The sequence below is a fragment of the Taudactylus pleione genome, unplaced genomic scaffold (assembly GCF_031769625.1).
Source record: "Taudactylus pleione unplaced genomic scaffold, aTauple2 ptg000455l, whole genome shotgun sequence".
Taxonomy (NCBI): Eukaryota; Metazoa; Chordata; class Amphibia; order Anura; family Myobatrachidae; genus Taudactylus; species Taudactylus pleione.
In genome coordinates, this window is record NW_028284857.1 from 1,291,486 (window position 1) to 1,306,071 (window position 14,586).

At 47.2% G+C, this 14,586-nt stretch overlaps 1 protein-coding gene across 1 annotated transcript in view; it reads left to right on the forward strand.

Moving 5' to 3' along the window:
• The window catches only part of HCN3 (hyperpolarization activated cyclic nucleotide gated potassium channel 3), an 82,204-nt gene that overhangs the window by 42,044 nt on the left and 25,574 nt on the right, over nucleotides 1-14,586 (forward strand). Inside the window, exons 3-5 of the mRNA XM_088448488.1 lie at nucleotides 2,944-3,105; nucleotides 9,899-10,117; nucleotides 10,199-10,345. Of these exons, the coding sequence (XP_088304614.1) occupies nucleotides 2,944-3,105; nucleotides 9,899-10,117; nucleotides 10,199-10,345 (528 nt within the window). The remainder of the gene's footprint in view (nucleotides 1-2,943; nucleotides 3,106-9,898; nucleotides 10,118-10,198; nucleotides 10,346-14,586) is intronic.

Below are 14,586 nucleotides of genomic sequence, written 5' to 3' on the forward strand. Positions count from 1 at the left end.
AACTCTGCCTGTTTCTCTTGCTGGCTATATGACATGAGGGCAGGACACTGTGTAACTCTGCCTGTTTCTCTTGCTGGCTATATGACATGAGGGCAGGACACTGTGTAACTCTGCCTGTTTCTCTTGCTGGCTATATGACATGAGAATAGGACACCGTGTAACTCTGCCTGTTTCTCTTGCTGGCTATATGACATGAGGGCAGGACACTGTGTAACTCTGCCTGTTTCTCTTGCTGGCTATATGACATGAGGGTAGGACACTGTGTAACTCTGCCTGTTTCTCTTGCTGGCTATATGACATGAGGGCAGGACTCCGTGTAACTCTGCCTGTTTCTCTTGCTGGCTATATGACATGAGGGTAGGACACTGTGTAACTCTGCCTGTTTCTCTTGCTGGCTATATGACATGAGGGCAGGACACTGTGTAACTCTGCCTGTTTCTCTTGCTGGCTATATGACATGAGGGCAGGACACCGTGTAACTCTGCCTGTTTCTCTTGCTGGCTATATGACATGAGAGTAAGACACCGTGTAACTCTGCCTGTTTCTCTTGCTGGCTATATGACATGAGAATAAGACACTGTGTAACTCTGCCTGTTTCTCTTGCTGGCTATATGACATGAGGGCAGGACACCGTGTAACTCTGCCTGTTTCTCTTGCTGGCTATATGACATGAGGGCAGGACTCCGTGTAACTCTGCCTGTTTCTCTTGCTGGCTATATGACATGAGGGCAGGACTCCGTGTAACTCTGCCTGTTTCTCTTGCTGGCTATATGACATGAGAATAGGACACTGTGTAACTCTGCCTGTTTCTCTTGCTGGCTATATGACATGAGGACAGGACACTGTGTAACTCTGCCTGTTTCTCTTGCTGGCTATATGACATGAGGGTAGGACACCGTGTAACTCTGCCTGTTTCTCTTGTTGGCTATATGACATGAGGGTAGGACACCGTGTAACTCTGCCTGTTTCTCTTGCTGGCTATATGACATGAGGGTAGGACTCCGTGTAACTCTGCCTGTTTCTCTTGCTGGCTATATGACATGAGGACAGGACACTGTGTAACTCTGCCTGTTTCTCTTGCTGGCTATATGACATGAGAGTAAGACACCGTGTAACTCTGCCTGTTTCTCTTGCTGGCTATATGACATGAGGGCAGGACTCCGTGTAACTCTGCCTGTTTCTCTTGCTGGCTATATGACATGAGGGCAGGACACTGTGTAACTCTGCCTGTTTCTCTTGCTGGCTATATGACATGAGGGTAGGACACTGTGTAACTCTGCCTGTTTCTCTTGCTGGCTATATGACATGAGGGTAAGACACTGTGTAACTCTGCCTGTTTCTCTTGCTGGCTATATGACATGAGGGCAGGACACTGTGTAACTCTGCCTGTTTCTCTTGCTGGCTATATGACATGAGGGTAGGACACTGTGTAACTCTGCCTGTTTCTCTTGCTGGCTATATGACATGAGGGCAGGACTCCGTGTAACTCTGCCTGTTTCTCTTGCTGGCTATATGACATGAGGGCAGGACACTGTGTAACTCTGCCTGTTTCTCTTGCTGGCTATATGACATGAGGGCAGGACACCGTGTAACTCTGCCTGTTTCTCTTGTTGGCTATATGACATGAGGGCAGGACACTGTGTAACTCTGCCTGTTTCTCTTGCTGGCTATATGACATGAGGGCAGGACACCGTGTAACTCTGCCTGTTTCTCTTGCTGGCTATATGACATGAGGGCAGGACACTGTGTAACTCTGCCTGTTTCTCTTGCTGGCTATATGACATGAGGGCAGGACACCGTGTAACTCTGCCTGTTTCTCTTGCTGGCTATATGACATGAGGGCAGGACACTGTGTAACTCTGCCTGTTTCTCTTGCTGGCTATATGACATGAGGGCAGGACACCGTGTAACTCTGCCTGTTTCTCTTGTTGGCTATATGACATGAGGGTAGGACACTGTGTAACTCTGCCTGTTTCTCTTGCTGGCTATATGACATGAGAATAGGACACCGTGTAACTCTGCCTGTTTCTCTTGCTGGCTATATGACATGAGGGCAGGACACCGTGTAACTCTGCCTGTTTCTCTTGCTGGCTATATGACATGAGGGCAGGACTCCGTGTAACTCTGCCTGTTTCTCTTGCTGGCTATATGACATGAGGGCAGGACACCGTGTAACTCTGCCTGTTTCTCTTGCTGGCTATATGACATGAGGGCAGGACTCCGTGTAACTCTGCCTGTTTCTCTTGCTGGCTATATGACATGAGGGCAGGACACCGTGTAACTCTGCCTGTTTCTCTTGCTGGCTATATGACATGAGGACAGGACACTGTGTAACTCTGCCTGTTTCTCTTGCTGGCTATATGACATGAGGGCAGGACACCGTGTAACTCTGCCTGTTTCTCTTGCTGGCTATATGACATGAGGGTAAGACACTGTGTAACTCTGCCTGTTTCTCTTGCTGGCTATATGACATGAGAGTAAGACACCGTGTAACTCTGCCTGTTTCTCTTGCTGGCTATATGACATGAGGGTAGGACACTGTGTAACTCTGCCTGTTTCTCTTGCTGGCTATATGACATGAGGGTAGGACACCGTGTAACTCTGCCTGTTTCTCTTGCTGGCTATATGACATGAGAATAGGACACTGTGTAACTCTGCCTGTTTCTCTTGCTGGCTATATGACATGAGGACAGGACACTGTGTAACTCTGCCTGTTTCTCTTGCTGGCTATATGACATGAGGGCAGGACACTGTGTAACTCTGCCTGTTTCTCTTGCTGGCTATATGACATGAGGGCAGGACACTGTGTAACTCTGCCTGTTTCTCTTGCTGGCTATATGACATGAGGGTAAGACACTGTGTAACTCTGCCTGTTTCTCTTGCTGGCTATATGACATGAGGGTAGGACACTGTGTAACTCTGCCTGTTTCTCTTGCCGGTCAGATCTTCCACATGACCTACGACCTGGCCAGCGCAGTTGTGCGGATCTTTAATCTCATCGGGATGATGTTGTTGCTCTGTCACTGGGACGGGTGTCTGCAGTTCCTGGTGCCGATGCTGCAGGATTTCCCGGAGGATTGCTGGGTCTACATCAGCAAGATGGTGGTGAGTGATCTCCCTGCTCCTTCTTTGTAGTGTCACCCCGGGGGGAGAGGGGAGACTCACTGATCAGGGCACATGTCTCCCTCTCATTACACACAGGCTGGCGTACATCTGCCCGCTGCTATCCCCCTGTGCTGTTCTGTGTCTCACCAATCTGCCCGCTGCTATGCCCCTGTGCTGTTCTGTGTCTCACCAGTCTGCCCGCTGCTATGCCCCTGTGCTGTTCTGTGTCTCACCAGTCTGCCCGCTGCTATCCCCCTGTGCTGTTCTGTAGCTCACCAGTCTGCCCGCTGCTATCCCCCTGTGCTGTTCTGTAGCTCACCAGTCTGCCCGCTGCTATCCCCCTGTGCTGTTCTGTGTCTCACCAGTCTGCCCGCTGCTATCCCCCTGTGCTGTTCTGTGTCTCACCAGTCTGCCCGCTGCTATGCCCCTGTGCTGTTCTGTGTCTCACCAGTCTGCCCGCCGCTATCCCCCTGTGCTGTTCTGTGTCTCACCAGTCTGCCCGCCGCTATGCCCCTGTGCTGTTCTGTGTCTCATCAGTCTGCCCGCCGCTATGCCCCTGTGCTGTTCTGTGTCTCACCAGTCTCCCCGCCGCTATGCCCCTGTGCTGTTCTGTCTCACCTGTTTGCCCGCTGCTATGCCCCTGTGCTTTTCTGTGTCTCACCAGTCTGCTCGCTGCTATGCCCCTGTGCTGTTCTGTCTCACCTGTCTGCCCGCTGCTATCCCCCTGTGCTTTTCTGTGTCTCACCAGTCTGCCCGCTGCTATGCCCCTGTGCTGTTCTGTGTCTCACCAGTCTGCCCGCTGCTATGCCCCTGTGCTGTTCTGTGTCTCACCAGTCTGCCCGCTGCTATGCCCCTGTGCTGTGCTGTGTCTCACCAGTCTGCCCGCTGCTATGCCCCTGTGCTGTTCTGTGTCTCACCAGTCTGCCCGCTGCTATGCCCCTGTGCTGTTCTGTGTCTCACCAGTCTGCCCGCTGCTATGCCCCTGTTCTGTTCTGTGTCTCACCATTCTGCCCGCTGCTATGCCCCTGTGCTGTTCTGTGTCTCACCAGTCTGCCCGCTGCTATGCCCCTGTGCTGTTCTGTGTCTCACCAGTCTCCCCGCCGCTATGCCCCTGTGCTGTTCTGTCTCACCTGTCTGCCCGCTGCTATGCCCCTGTGCTTTTCTGTGTCTCACCAGTCTGCCCGCTGCTATACCCCTGTGCTTTTCTGTGTCTCACCAGTCTGCCCGCTGCTATGCCCCTGTGCTGTTCTGTGTCTCACCAGTCTGCCCGCCGCTATCCCCCTGTGCTGTTCTGTGTCTCACCAGTCTGCCCGCCGCTATGCCCCTGTGCTGTTCTGTGTCTCACCAGTCTGCCCGCCGCTATGCCCCTGTGCTGTTCTGTGTCTCACCAGTCTCCCCGCCGCTATGCCCCTGTGCTGTTCTGTCTCACCTGTCTGCCCGCTGCTATGCCCCTGTGCTTTTCTGTGTCTCACCAGTCTGCCCGCTGCTATACCCCTGTGCTTTTCTGTGTCTCACCAGTCTGCCCGCTGCTATGCCCCTGTGCTGTTCTGTGTCTCACCAGTCTGCCAGCTGCTATGCCCCTGTGCTGTTCTGTGTCTCACCAGTCTGCCCGCTGCTATGCCCCTGTGCTGTCCTGTGTCTCACCAGTCTGCCCGCTGCTATGCCCCTGTGCTGTTCTGTGTCTCACCGGGATTCTTCCCACAACGCCCCATATAGATGTCACTGTGACATGTACGGGATACAGACGTGTATTGTGGGTGCTATCATCTGTAAGTGTAATGACAGACAGGTGCACAGGTAACAAGGTGCTGTAACCCATAGCAACAAGTATGGCAGTGTCTATGGTGGGGCTGCAGGGGTTATACGGCAGGGGGCCTGTTATGTACTATGGTGTATATATACGGCAGGGGGCCTTTGATGTTCTTTGGTATATATATATACGGCAGGGGGCCTGTGATGTACTATGGTGTGTATATATACGGCAGGGGGCCTGTGATGTACTATGGTGTATATATACGGCAGGGGGCCTGTGGTACTATGGTATATATATACGGCAGGGGGCCTTTGATGTTCTACGGTATATATATATACGGCAGGGGGCCTGTGATGTACTATGGTGTATATATACGGCAGGGGGCCTGTGATGTACTATGGTATATATATACGGCAGGGGGCCTTTGATGTTCTATGGTATATATATATATATATATATATACGGCAGGGGGCCTGTGATGTACTATGGTGTATATATACGGCAGGGGGACTGTGATGTACTATGGTGTATATATACGGCAGGGGGCCTGTTATGTACTATGGTATATATATACGGCAGGGGGCCTTTGATGTTCTATGGTATATATATATACGGCAGGGAGCCTGTGATGTGCTATGGTGTATATATACGGCAGGGGGCCTGTGATGTACTATGGTGTATATATACGGCAGGGGGACTGTGATGTACTATGGTGTATATATACGGCAGGGGGCCTGTTATGTACTATGGTATATATATACGGCAGGGGGCCTTTGATGTTCTATGGTATATATATATACGGCAGGGAGCCTGTGATGTGCTATGGTGTATATATACGGCAGGGGGCCTGTGATGTACTATGGTGTATATATACGGCAGGGGGCCTGTGATGTTCTATGGTATATATATATGGCAGGGGGCCTTTGATGTACTATGGTGTATATATACGGCAGGGGGCCTGTGATGTACTATGGTGTATATATACGGCAGGGGGCCTGTGATGTACTATGGTGTATATATACGGCAGGGGGCCTGTTATGTACTATGGTATATATATACGGCAGGGGGCCTGTTATGTACTATGGTATATATATACGGCAGGGGGCCTTTGATGTACTATGGTGTATATATACGGCAGGGGGCCTGTGATGTACTATGGTGTATATATACGGCAGGGGGCCTGTGATGTACTATGGTGTATATATACGGCAGGGGGCCTGTGATGTACTATGGTGTATATATACGGCAGGAGGCCTGTGATGTACTATGGTGTATATATACGGCAGGGGGCCTGTGATGTACTATGGTGTATATATACGGCAGGGGGCCTGTGATGTACTATGGTATATATATACGGCAGGGGGCCTTTGATGTACTATGGTGTATATATATACGGCAGGGTGCCTGTGATGTACTATGGTGTATATATACGGCAGGGGGCCTGTGATGTACTATGGTGTATATATACGGCAGGGGGCCTGTGATGTACTATGGTGTATATATATACGGCAGGAGGCCTGTGATGTACTATGGTGTATATACGGCAGGAAGCCTGTGATGTACTATGGTGTATATATACGGCAGGGGGCCTGTGATGTACTATGGTATATATATACGGCAGGGGGCCTGTGATGTACTATGGTATATATACGGCAGGGGGCCTGTGATGTACTATGGTATATAATATATATACGGCAGGGGTCCCAGCAGGGTATACAGGCACCTGTCACCATTACGCCCCCGCCGGTGTCATTACCAGCAGGGTATACAGGCACCTGTCACCATTACTCCCCCGCCGGTGTCATTACCAGCAGGGTATACAGGCACCTGTCATGTGGTCACGCCTATTATTATTAAGAGAGATGAGGCGTCACGTAATCACACCTATTACACTGGATAGGAGGCATGAGGCATCACGTGATCACACCTATTATAGTGGATAGGAGGCATGAGGCGTCACGTGATCACACCTATTATAGTGGATAGGAGGCATGAGGCGTCACGTGATCCCACCTATTATAGAAGATAGGAGGCATGAGGCGTCACATGATCCCACCTATTATAGTGGATAGGAGGCATGAGGCGTCACGTGATCACGCCTATTAGGGGAGACCTGTTGCCTTGTTTCATCTTTACAATTTGTGTATGAGAATCTTTGATGTGGCCCCTCCGACCGGCAACTGGATGTCGGTGAGGCCACGTCATAGTATGTATAGCAGCACTTACACAGCAGTACTCGTTACACACACATGATTTGTATTAGACTCTCACATATGATTGCCATGCAGACAATTAACAGATGCGTTTTTCAGCTGCCATGAGGTTTTTGCCATTTCATGTCGCTGTAGGTATGGAGATCTGCAAGAGCACGCCTACTGTGTATACATGCTAGACTGTATGATGGAGCACGCCTACTGTATATACATGCTAGACTGTATGATGGAGCACGCCTACTGTGTATACATGCTAGACTGTATGATGGAGCACGCCTACTGTATATACATGCTAGACTGTATGATGGAGCACGCCTACTGTGTATACATGCTAGACTGTATGATGGAGCACGCCTACTGTATATACATGCTAGACTGTATGATGGAGCATACCTACTGTGTATACATGCTAGACTGTATGATGGAGCACGCCTACTGTTTATACATGCTATAGACTGTATGATGGAGCATGCCAGCTGTTTATACATGCTAGACTGTATGATGGAGCATGCCTGCTGTATATACATGCTAGACTGTATGATGGAGCATGCCTGCTGTATATACATGCTAGACTGTATGATGGCGCATGTCTGCGGTACATACATGCTAGACTGTATGATGGAGCACGCCTACTGTTTATACATGCTAGACTGTATGATGGAGCACGCCTACTGTATATACATGCTAGACTGTATGATGGAGCACGCCTACTGTATATACATGCTAGACTGTATGATGGAGCACGCCTACTGTTTATACATGCTAGACTGTATGATGGAGCATGCCTACTGTATATACATGCTAGACTGTATGATGGAGCACGCCTGCTGTGTATATATGCTAGACTGTATGATGGAGCACGCCTACTGTTTATACATGCTAGACTGTATGATGAAGCACGCCTACTGTTTATACATGCTAGACTGTATGATGGAGCACGTCTACTGTGTATACATGCTAGACTGTATGATGGAGCACGCCTACTGTGTATACATGCTAGACTGTATGATGGAGCACGTCTGCGGTACATACATGCTAAACTGATGGAGCATGCCTACTGTTTATACATGCTAGACTGTATGATGGAGCATGCCTTCTGTGTATACATGCTAGACTGTATGATGGAGCACGCCTACTGTATATACATGCTAGACTGTATGATGGAGCACGCCTACTGTATATACATACTAGACTGTATGATGGAGCACGCCTACTATATATACATGCTAGACTGTATGATGGAGCACGCCTACTGTGTATACATGCTAGACTGTATAATATAGCACGCCTTCTGTATAAACATGCTAGACTGTATGATGGAGCACGCCTACTGTATATACATGCTAGACTGTATGATGGAGCACGCCTACTGTGTATACATGCTAGACTGTATGATGGAGCACGCCTACTGTGTATACATGCTAGACTGTATGATGGAGCATGCCTGCTGTATATACATGCTAGACTGTATGATGGAGCACACCTACTGTGTATACATGCTAGACTGTATGATGGAGCATGCCTGCTGTATATACATGCTAGACTGTATGATGGAGCACGCCTACTGTGTATACATGCTAGACTGTATGATGGAGCACGCCTACTGTGTATACATGCTAGACTGTATGATGGAGCATGCCTGCTGTATATACATGCTAGACTGTATGATGGAGCACACCTACTGTGTATACATGCTAGACTGTATGATGGAGCACACCTACTGTGTATACATGCTATAGACTGTATGATGGAGCACGCCTACTGTGTATACATGCTAGACTGTATGATGGAGCACGCCTACAGTGTATACATGCTAGACTGTATGATGGAGCACGCCTACTGTGTATACATGCTAGACTGTATGATGGAGCATGTCTGCATTAATTGCATGTTATATGTATGTAATGAATGCATGCTTACGGCATGTAACATATGACAAGCACATGCTTACTACATAGAAAGGATAAAGCTAGGCATTATGATGGAGCACGCCTACTGTGTATACATGCTAGACTGTATGATGGAGCACGCCTACTGTGTATACATGCTAGACTGTATGATGAAGCATGCCTACTATGTATACATGTTAGACTGTATGATGGAGCACACCTACTGTGTATACATGCTAGACTGTATGATGGAGCATGCCTGCTGTATATACATGCTAGACTGTATGATGGAGCACACCTAATGTGTATACATGCTAGACTGTATGATGGAGCACACCTACTGTGTATACATGCTATAGACTGTATGATGGAGCATGCCTTCTGTGTATACATGCTATAGACTGTATGATGGAGCATGTCTGCATTAATTGCATGTTATATGTATGTAATGAATGCATGCTTACGGCATGTAACATATGACAAGCACATGCTTACTTCATAGAAGGGATAAGGCTAGGCATTTTGTGCTAATGCTGTTTGTATAAAAAAATATTTTCTAAGTCATGCTTAACATATGACAATGGTATGTTGCTGTACATGCTAATGCAAAAGGGGTATTTAAAAAAAATAAAACATGCTAATTACTGGTGATAGGTTTGTTAATCGCATGACACGTGTACAATAGCATGCAGTCAGCTCATGTCACACCAGTTATAAGCATGACTGGGATGTTACATATATAATAATATGGGATAAACATGCCCATTCTGACTCTTTGTTTGGACCTCCATTGACCATGCTCAGTGTCACCTGTAGCCCTGCGATGCTGCAGAGCTGACACTCCATCTCCGATGCTCCTGGTAGGTGCACAATGAGCTGAGATGCAGCATCCAGCATGTCTCTGTCCTGTCACTGACGCAGTGTCTATCCCTCACCAGAACGCGTCCTGGGGCAAGCAGTACTCGCACGCCATCTTTAAGGCTATGAGCCACATGCTCTGCATTGGCTATGGACAGCAGGCGCCAGAAGGAATGACCGATGTGTGGCTTACCATGCTCAGTATGATCGTAGGGGCCACATGTTATGCCATGTTTATCGGCCATGCCACGGCTCTCATCCAGTCTCTGGACTCCTCTCGCCGCCAGTACCAGGAGAAGGTGAGCAGAGCATAGACCGAACTAGAGGTGGGGAGAAGTGAGGAGAGTACTAACTGTACATTTACTCTGTGTATCCCACAGTACAAACAGGTGGAGCAGTACATGTCCTTTCACAAGCTGCCTCCAGATACACGACAAAGAATTCATGAGTATTATGAGCATCGTTACCAGGGCAAAATGTTTGATGAGGAAAACATTCTAGGAGAACTTAGTGAGCCACTTAAAGAAGTAAGTGTTTTCCTGTTGTTAGCCACTACTCTACTATTACCCAGTCACTATTTCTTTAGTGATTCCTCCATTATTACCTCCCATTACCTTCCCTAAAATGTGATTCCTCCATTATTACCTCTCATCACCATCCCTGAAGTGTAATTCCTCCATTATTACCTCCCGTCACCATCCCTGAAGTGTGATTCCTCCATTATTACCTCCTGTCACTATCCCTGAAGTGTGATTCCTCCATTACTACCTCTCATCACCATCACTGAAGTGTGATTCCTCCATTATTACCTCCCATTACCTTCCCTGCAATGTGATTCCTCCATTATTACGTCCTATTACCATCCCTGAAGTGTGATTCCTCCATTATTACCTCCTGTTACTATGCCTGAAGTGTGATTCCTCCATTATTACCTCCCATTACCTTCCCTGCAATGTGATTCCTCCATTATTACGTCCTATTACCATCCCTGAAGTGTGATTCCTCCATTATTACCTCCCGTAACTATGCCTGCAGTGTGATTCCTCCATTATTACCTCCCGTCACCGTACCTGAAGTGTGATTCCTCCATTACCTCCCGTCTCCATCCCTGAAGTGTGATTCCTCCATTATTACTTCCCGTTACTATGCCTGAAGTGTGATTCCGCCACTACCTCCCGTCACCATCCCTGAAGTGTGATTCCTCCATTACCTCCCGTCACCATCCCTGAAGTGTGATTCCTCCATTATTACCTTTCATCACCATCCCTGAAGTGTGATTCCTCCATTACCTCCCGTCTCCATCCCTGAAGTGTGATTCCTCCATTATTACCTCCTAGTACCATTCCTGAAGTGTGATTCCTCCATTATTACCTCTCATCGCCATCCCTTAAGTGTGATTCCTCCATTATTACCTCTCATCACCTTCCCTGAAGTGTGATCCATCCATTATTACCTCCTGTCACTATCCTTGAAGTGTGATTCCTCCATTATTACCTCTCATCACCTTCCCTGAAGTGTGATCCATCCATTATTACCTCCTGTCACTATCCTTGAAGTGTGATTCCTCCATTATTACCTCTCATCACCATCACTGAAGTGTGATTCCTCCATTATTACCTCCCATTACCTTCCCTGAAATGTGATTCCTCCATTATTACATCCTATTACCATCCCTGAAGTGTGATTCCTCCATTATTACCTCCCGTTACTATGCCTGAAGTGTGATTCCTCCATTATTTCCTCCTAGTACCATCCCTGAAGTGTGATTCCTCCATTATTACCTTTCATCACCATCCCTGAAGTGTGATTCCTCCATTATTACCTCCCGTTACTATGCATGAAGTGTGATTCCTCCATTATTACCTCTCATCACCATCCCTGAAGTGTGATCCATCCATTATTACCTCCTGTCACTATCCCTGAAGTGATTCCTCCATTATTACCTCTCATCACCATCCCTGAAGTGTGATTCCTCCATTATTACCTCCTAGTACCATTCCTGAAGTGTGATTCCTCCATTATTACCTCCCGTTACTATGCCTGACGTGTGATTCCTCCATTATTACCTCTCATCGCCATCCCTGAAGTCTGATTCCTCCATTATTACCTCCCATCACCATCCCTGAAGTGATTTCTCCATTATTACCTCCTATCACCATCCCTGAAGTGTGATTCCTCCATTATTACCTCCTTTCACTATCCCTGAAGTGTGATTCCTTCAGTATTACCTCCCATCACCATCCCTGAAGTGATTTCTCCATTATTACCTCCTATCACCATCCCTGATGTGTGATTCCTCCATTATTACCTCCTATCACCATACCTGAAGTGTGACTCCTCCATTATTACCTCCCATCACCTTCCCTGAAGTGTGATTCCTCCATTATTACCTCCTATCACAATCCCTGAAGTGTGATTCCTCCATTATTACCTCCCATCACCTTCCCTGAAGTGTGATTCCTCCATTATTACCTCCTAGTACCATCCCTGAAGTGATTTCTCCATTATTACCTCCCACTACCTTCCCTGAAGTGATTTCTCCATTATTACCTCCTATTACCATCCCTGAAGTGTGATTCCTCCATTATTACCTCTCATCGCCATCCCTGAAGTGTGATTCCTCCATTATTACCTCTCATCGCCATCCCTGATGTGTGATTCCTTCATTATTACCTCTCATCGCCATTTCTGAAGTGTGATTCCTCCATTATTACCTCCTATCACCATCCCTGAAGTGTGACTCCTCCATTATTACCTCCTATCACCATCCCTGAAGTGATTTCTCCATTATTACCTCCCATTACCTTCCCTGAAGTGATTTCTCCATTATTACGTCCTATTACCTTCCCTGAAATGTGATTCCTCCATTATTACGTCCTATTACCATCCCTGAAGTGTGATTCCTCCATTATTACCTCCCGTTACTATGCCTGAAGTGTGATTCCTCCATTATTACCTCCCGTCACCATGCCTGAAGTGTGATTCCTCCATTATTACCTTTCACCATCCCTAAAGTGTGATTCCTCCATTATTACCTCCCGTTACTATGCCTGAAGTGATTCCTCCATTATTACCTCCCGTCACCATGCCTGAAGTGATTCCTCCATTATTACCTCTCATCACCATCCCTGAAGTGTGATCCATCCATTATTACCTCCTGTCACTATCCCTGAAGTGTGATCCATCCATTATTACCTCCCGTCTCCATCCCTGAAGTGTGATTCCTCCATTATTACCTCCCATCACCTTCCCTGAAGTGTGATTCCTCCATTATTACCTCCCATCACCTTCCCTGAAGTGTGATTCCTCCATTATTACCTCCCATCACCATTCCTGAAGTGTGATTCCTCCATTATTACCTCTCATCGCCATCCCTGAAGTGTGATTCCTCCATTATTACCTCCCGTCACCATCCCTGAAGTGTGATTCCTCCATTATTACCTCTCATCACCATCCCTGAAGTGTGATCCATCCATTATTACCTCCTGTCACTATCCCTGAAGTGTGATTCTTCCATTATTACCTCCTGTCACTATCCCTGAAGTGTGATTCTTCCATTATTACCTCTCATCACCGTCACTGAAGTGTGATTCCTCCATTATTTCCTCCTTGTACCATCCCTGAAGTATCATTCCTCTATTATTACCTCTCAACGCCATCCCTGAAGTGTGATTCCTCCACTATAACCACCCGTCACCATCCCTGAAGTGTGAATCTTCCATTATTACATCTCGTCACTATGCCTGAAGTGGGATTCCTCCATTATTCCCTCCCGTCACCATCCCTGAAGTGTGATTCCTCCATTATTACCTCCTAGTACCATTCCTGAAGTGTGGTTCCTGCATTGTTACCTCCCGTCACCATCCCTGAAGTGTGATGCCTCCATTATTACCTCCCTTCACCATCCCTGAAGTCTGATTCCTCCATTATTACCTCCCATCACCATCCCTGAAGTGATTTATCCATTATTACCTCCTATCACCATCCCTGAAGTGTGATTCCTCCATTATTACCTCCTGTCACTATACCTGAAGTGTGATTCCTCCATTATTACCTCCCATCACCATCCCTGAAGTGATTTCTCCATTATTACCTCCTGTCACTATCCCTGAAGTGTGATTCCTTCATTATTACCTCCCATCACCATCCCTGAAGTGATTTCTCCATTATTACCTCCTATTACCATCCCTGAAGTGTGATTACACCATTATTACCTCCCGTTACTATGCCTGAAGTGTGATTTCTCCACTATTACCTCATCGTCATCCCTGAAGTGTGATTCCTCCATTATTACCTCCTGTCACTATCCCTGAAGCGTGATTCCTCCATTATTACCTCCCATCACCATCCCTAAAGTGATTTCTCCATTATTACCCCCTATCACCATCCCTGAAGTGTGATTCCTCCATTATTACCCCCTATCACCATCCCTGATGTGTGATTCTTCCATTATTACCTCCCATCACCTTCCCTGAAGTGTGATTCCTCCATTATTACCTCCTGTCACTATCCCTGAAGTGATTTCTCCATTATTACCTCCCATCACCTTCCCTGAAGTATGATTCCTCCATTATTACCTCTTAGTTCCATCCCTGAAGTGACTTCTCCATTATTACCTCCCATTACCTTCCCTGAAGTGATTTCTCCATTATTACCTCCTATTACCATCCCTGAAGTGATTCCTCCATTATTACCTCCCGTTACTATGCCTGAAGTGTGATTCCTCCATTATTACCTCCCATCACTATCCCTGAAGTGTGATTCCTCC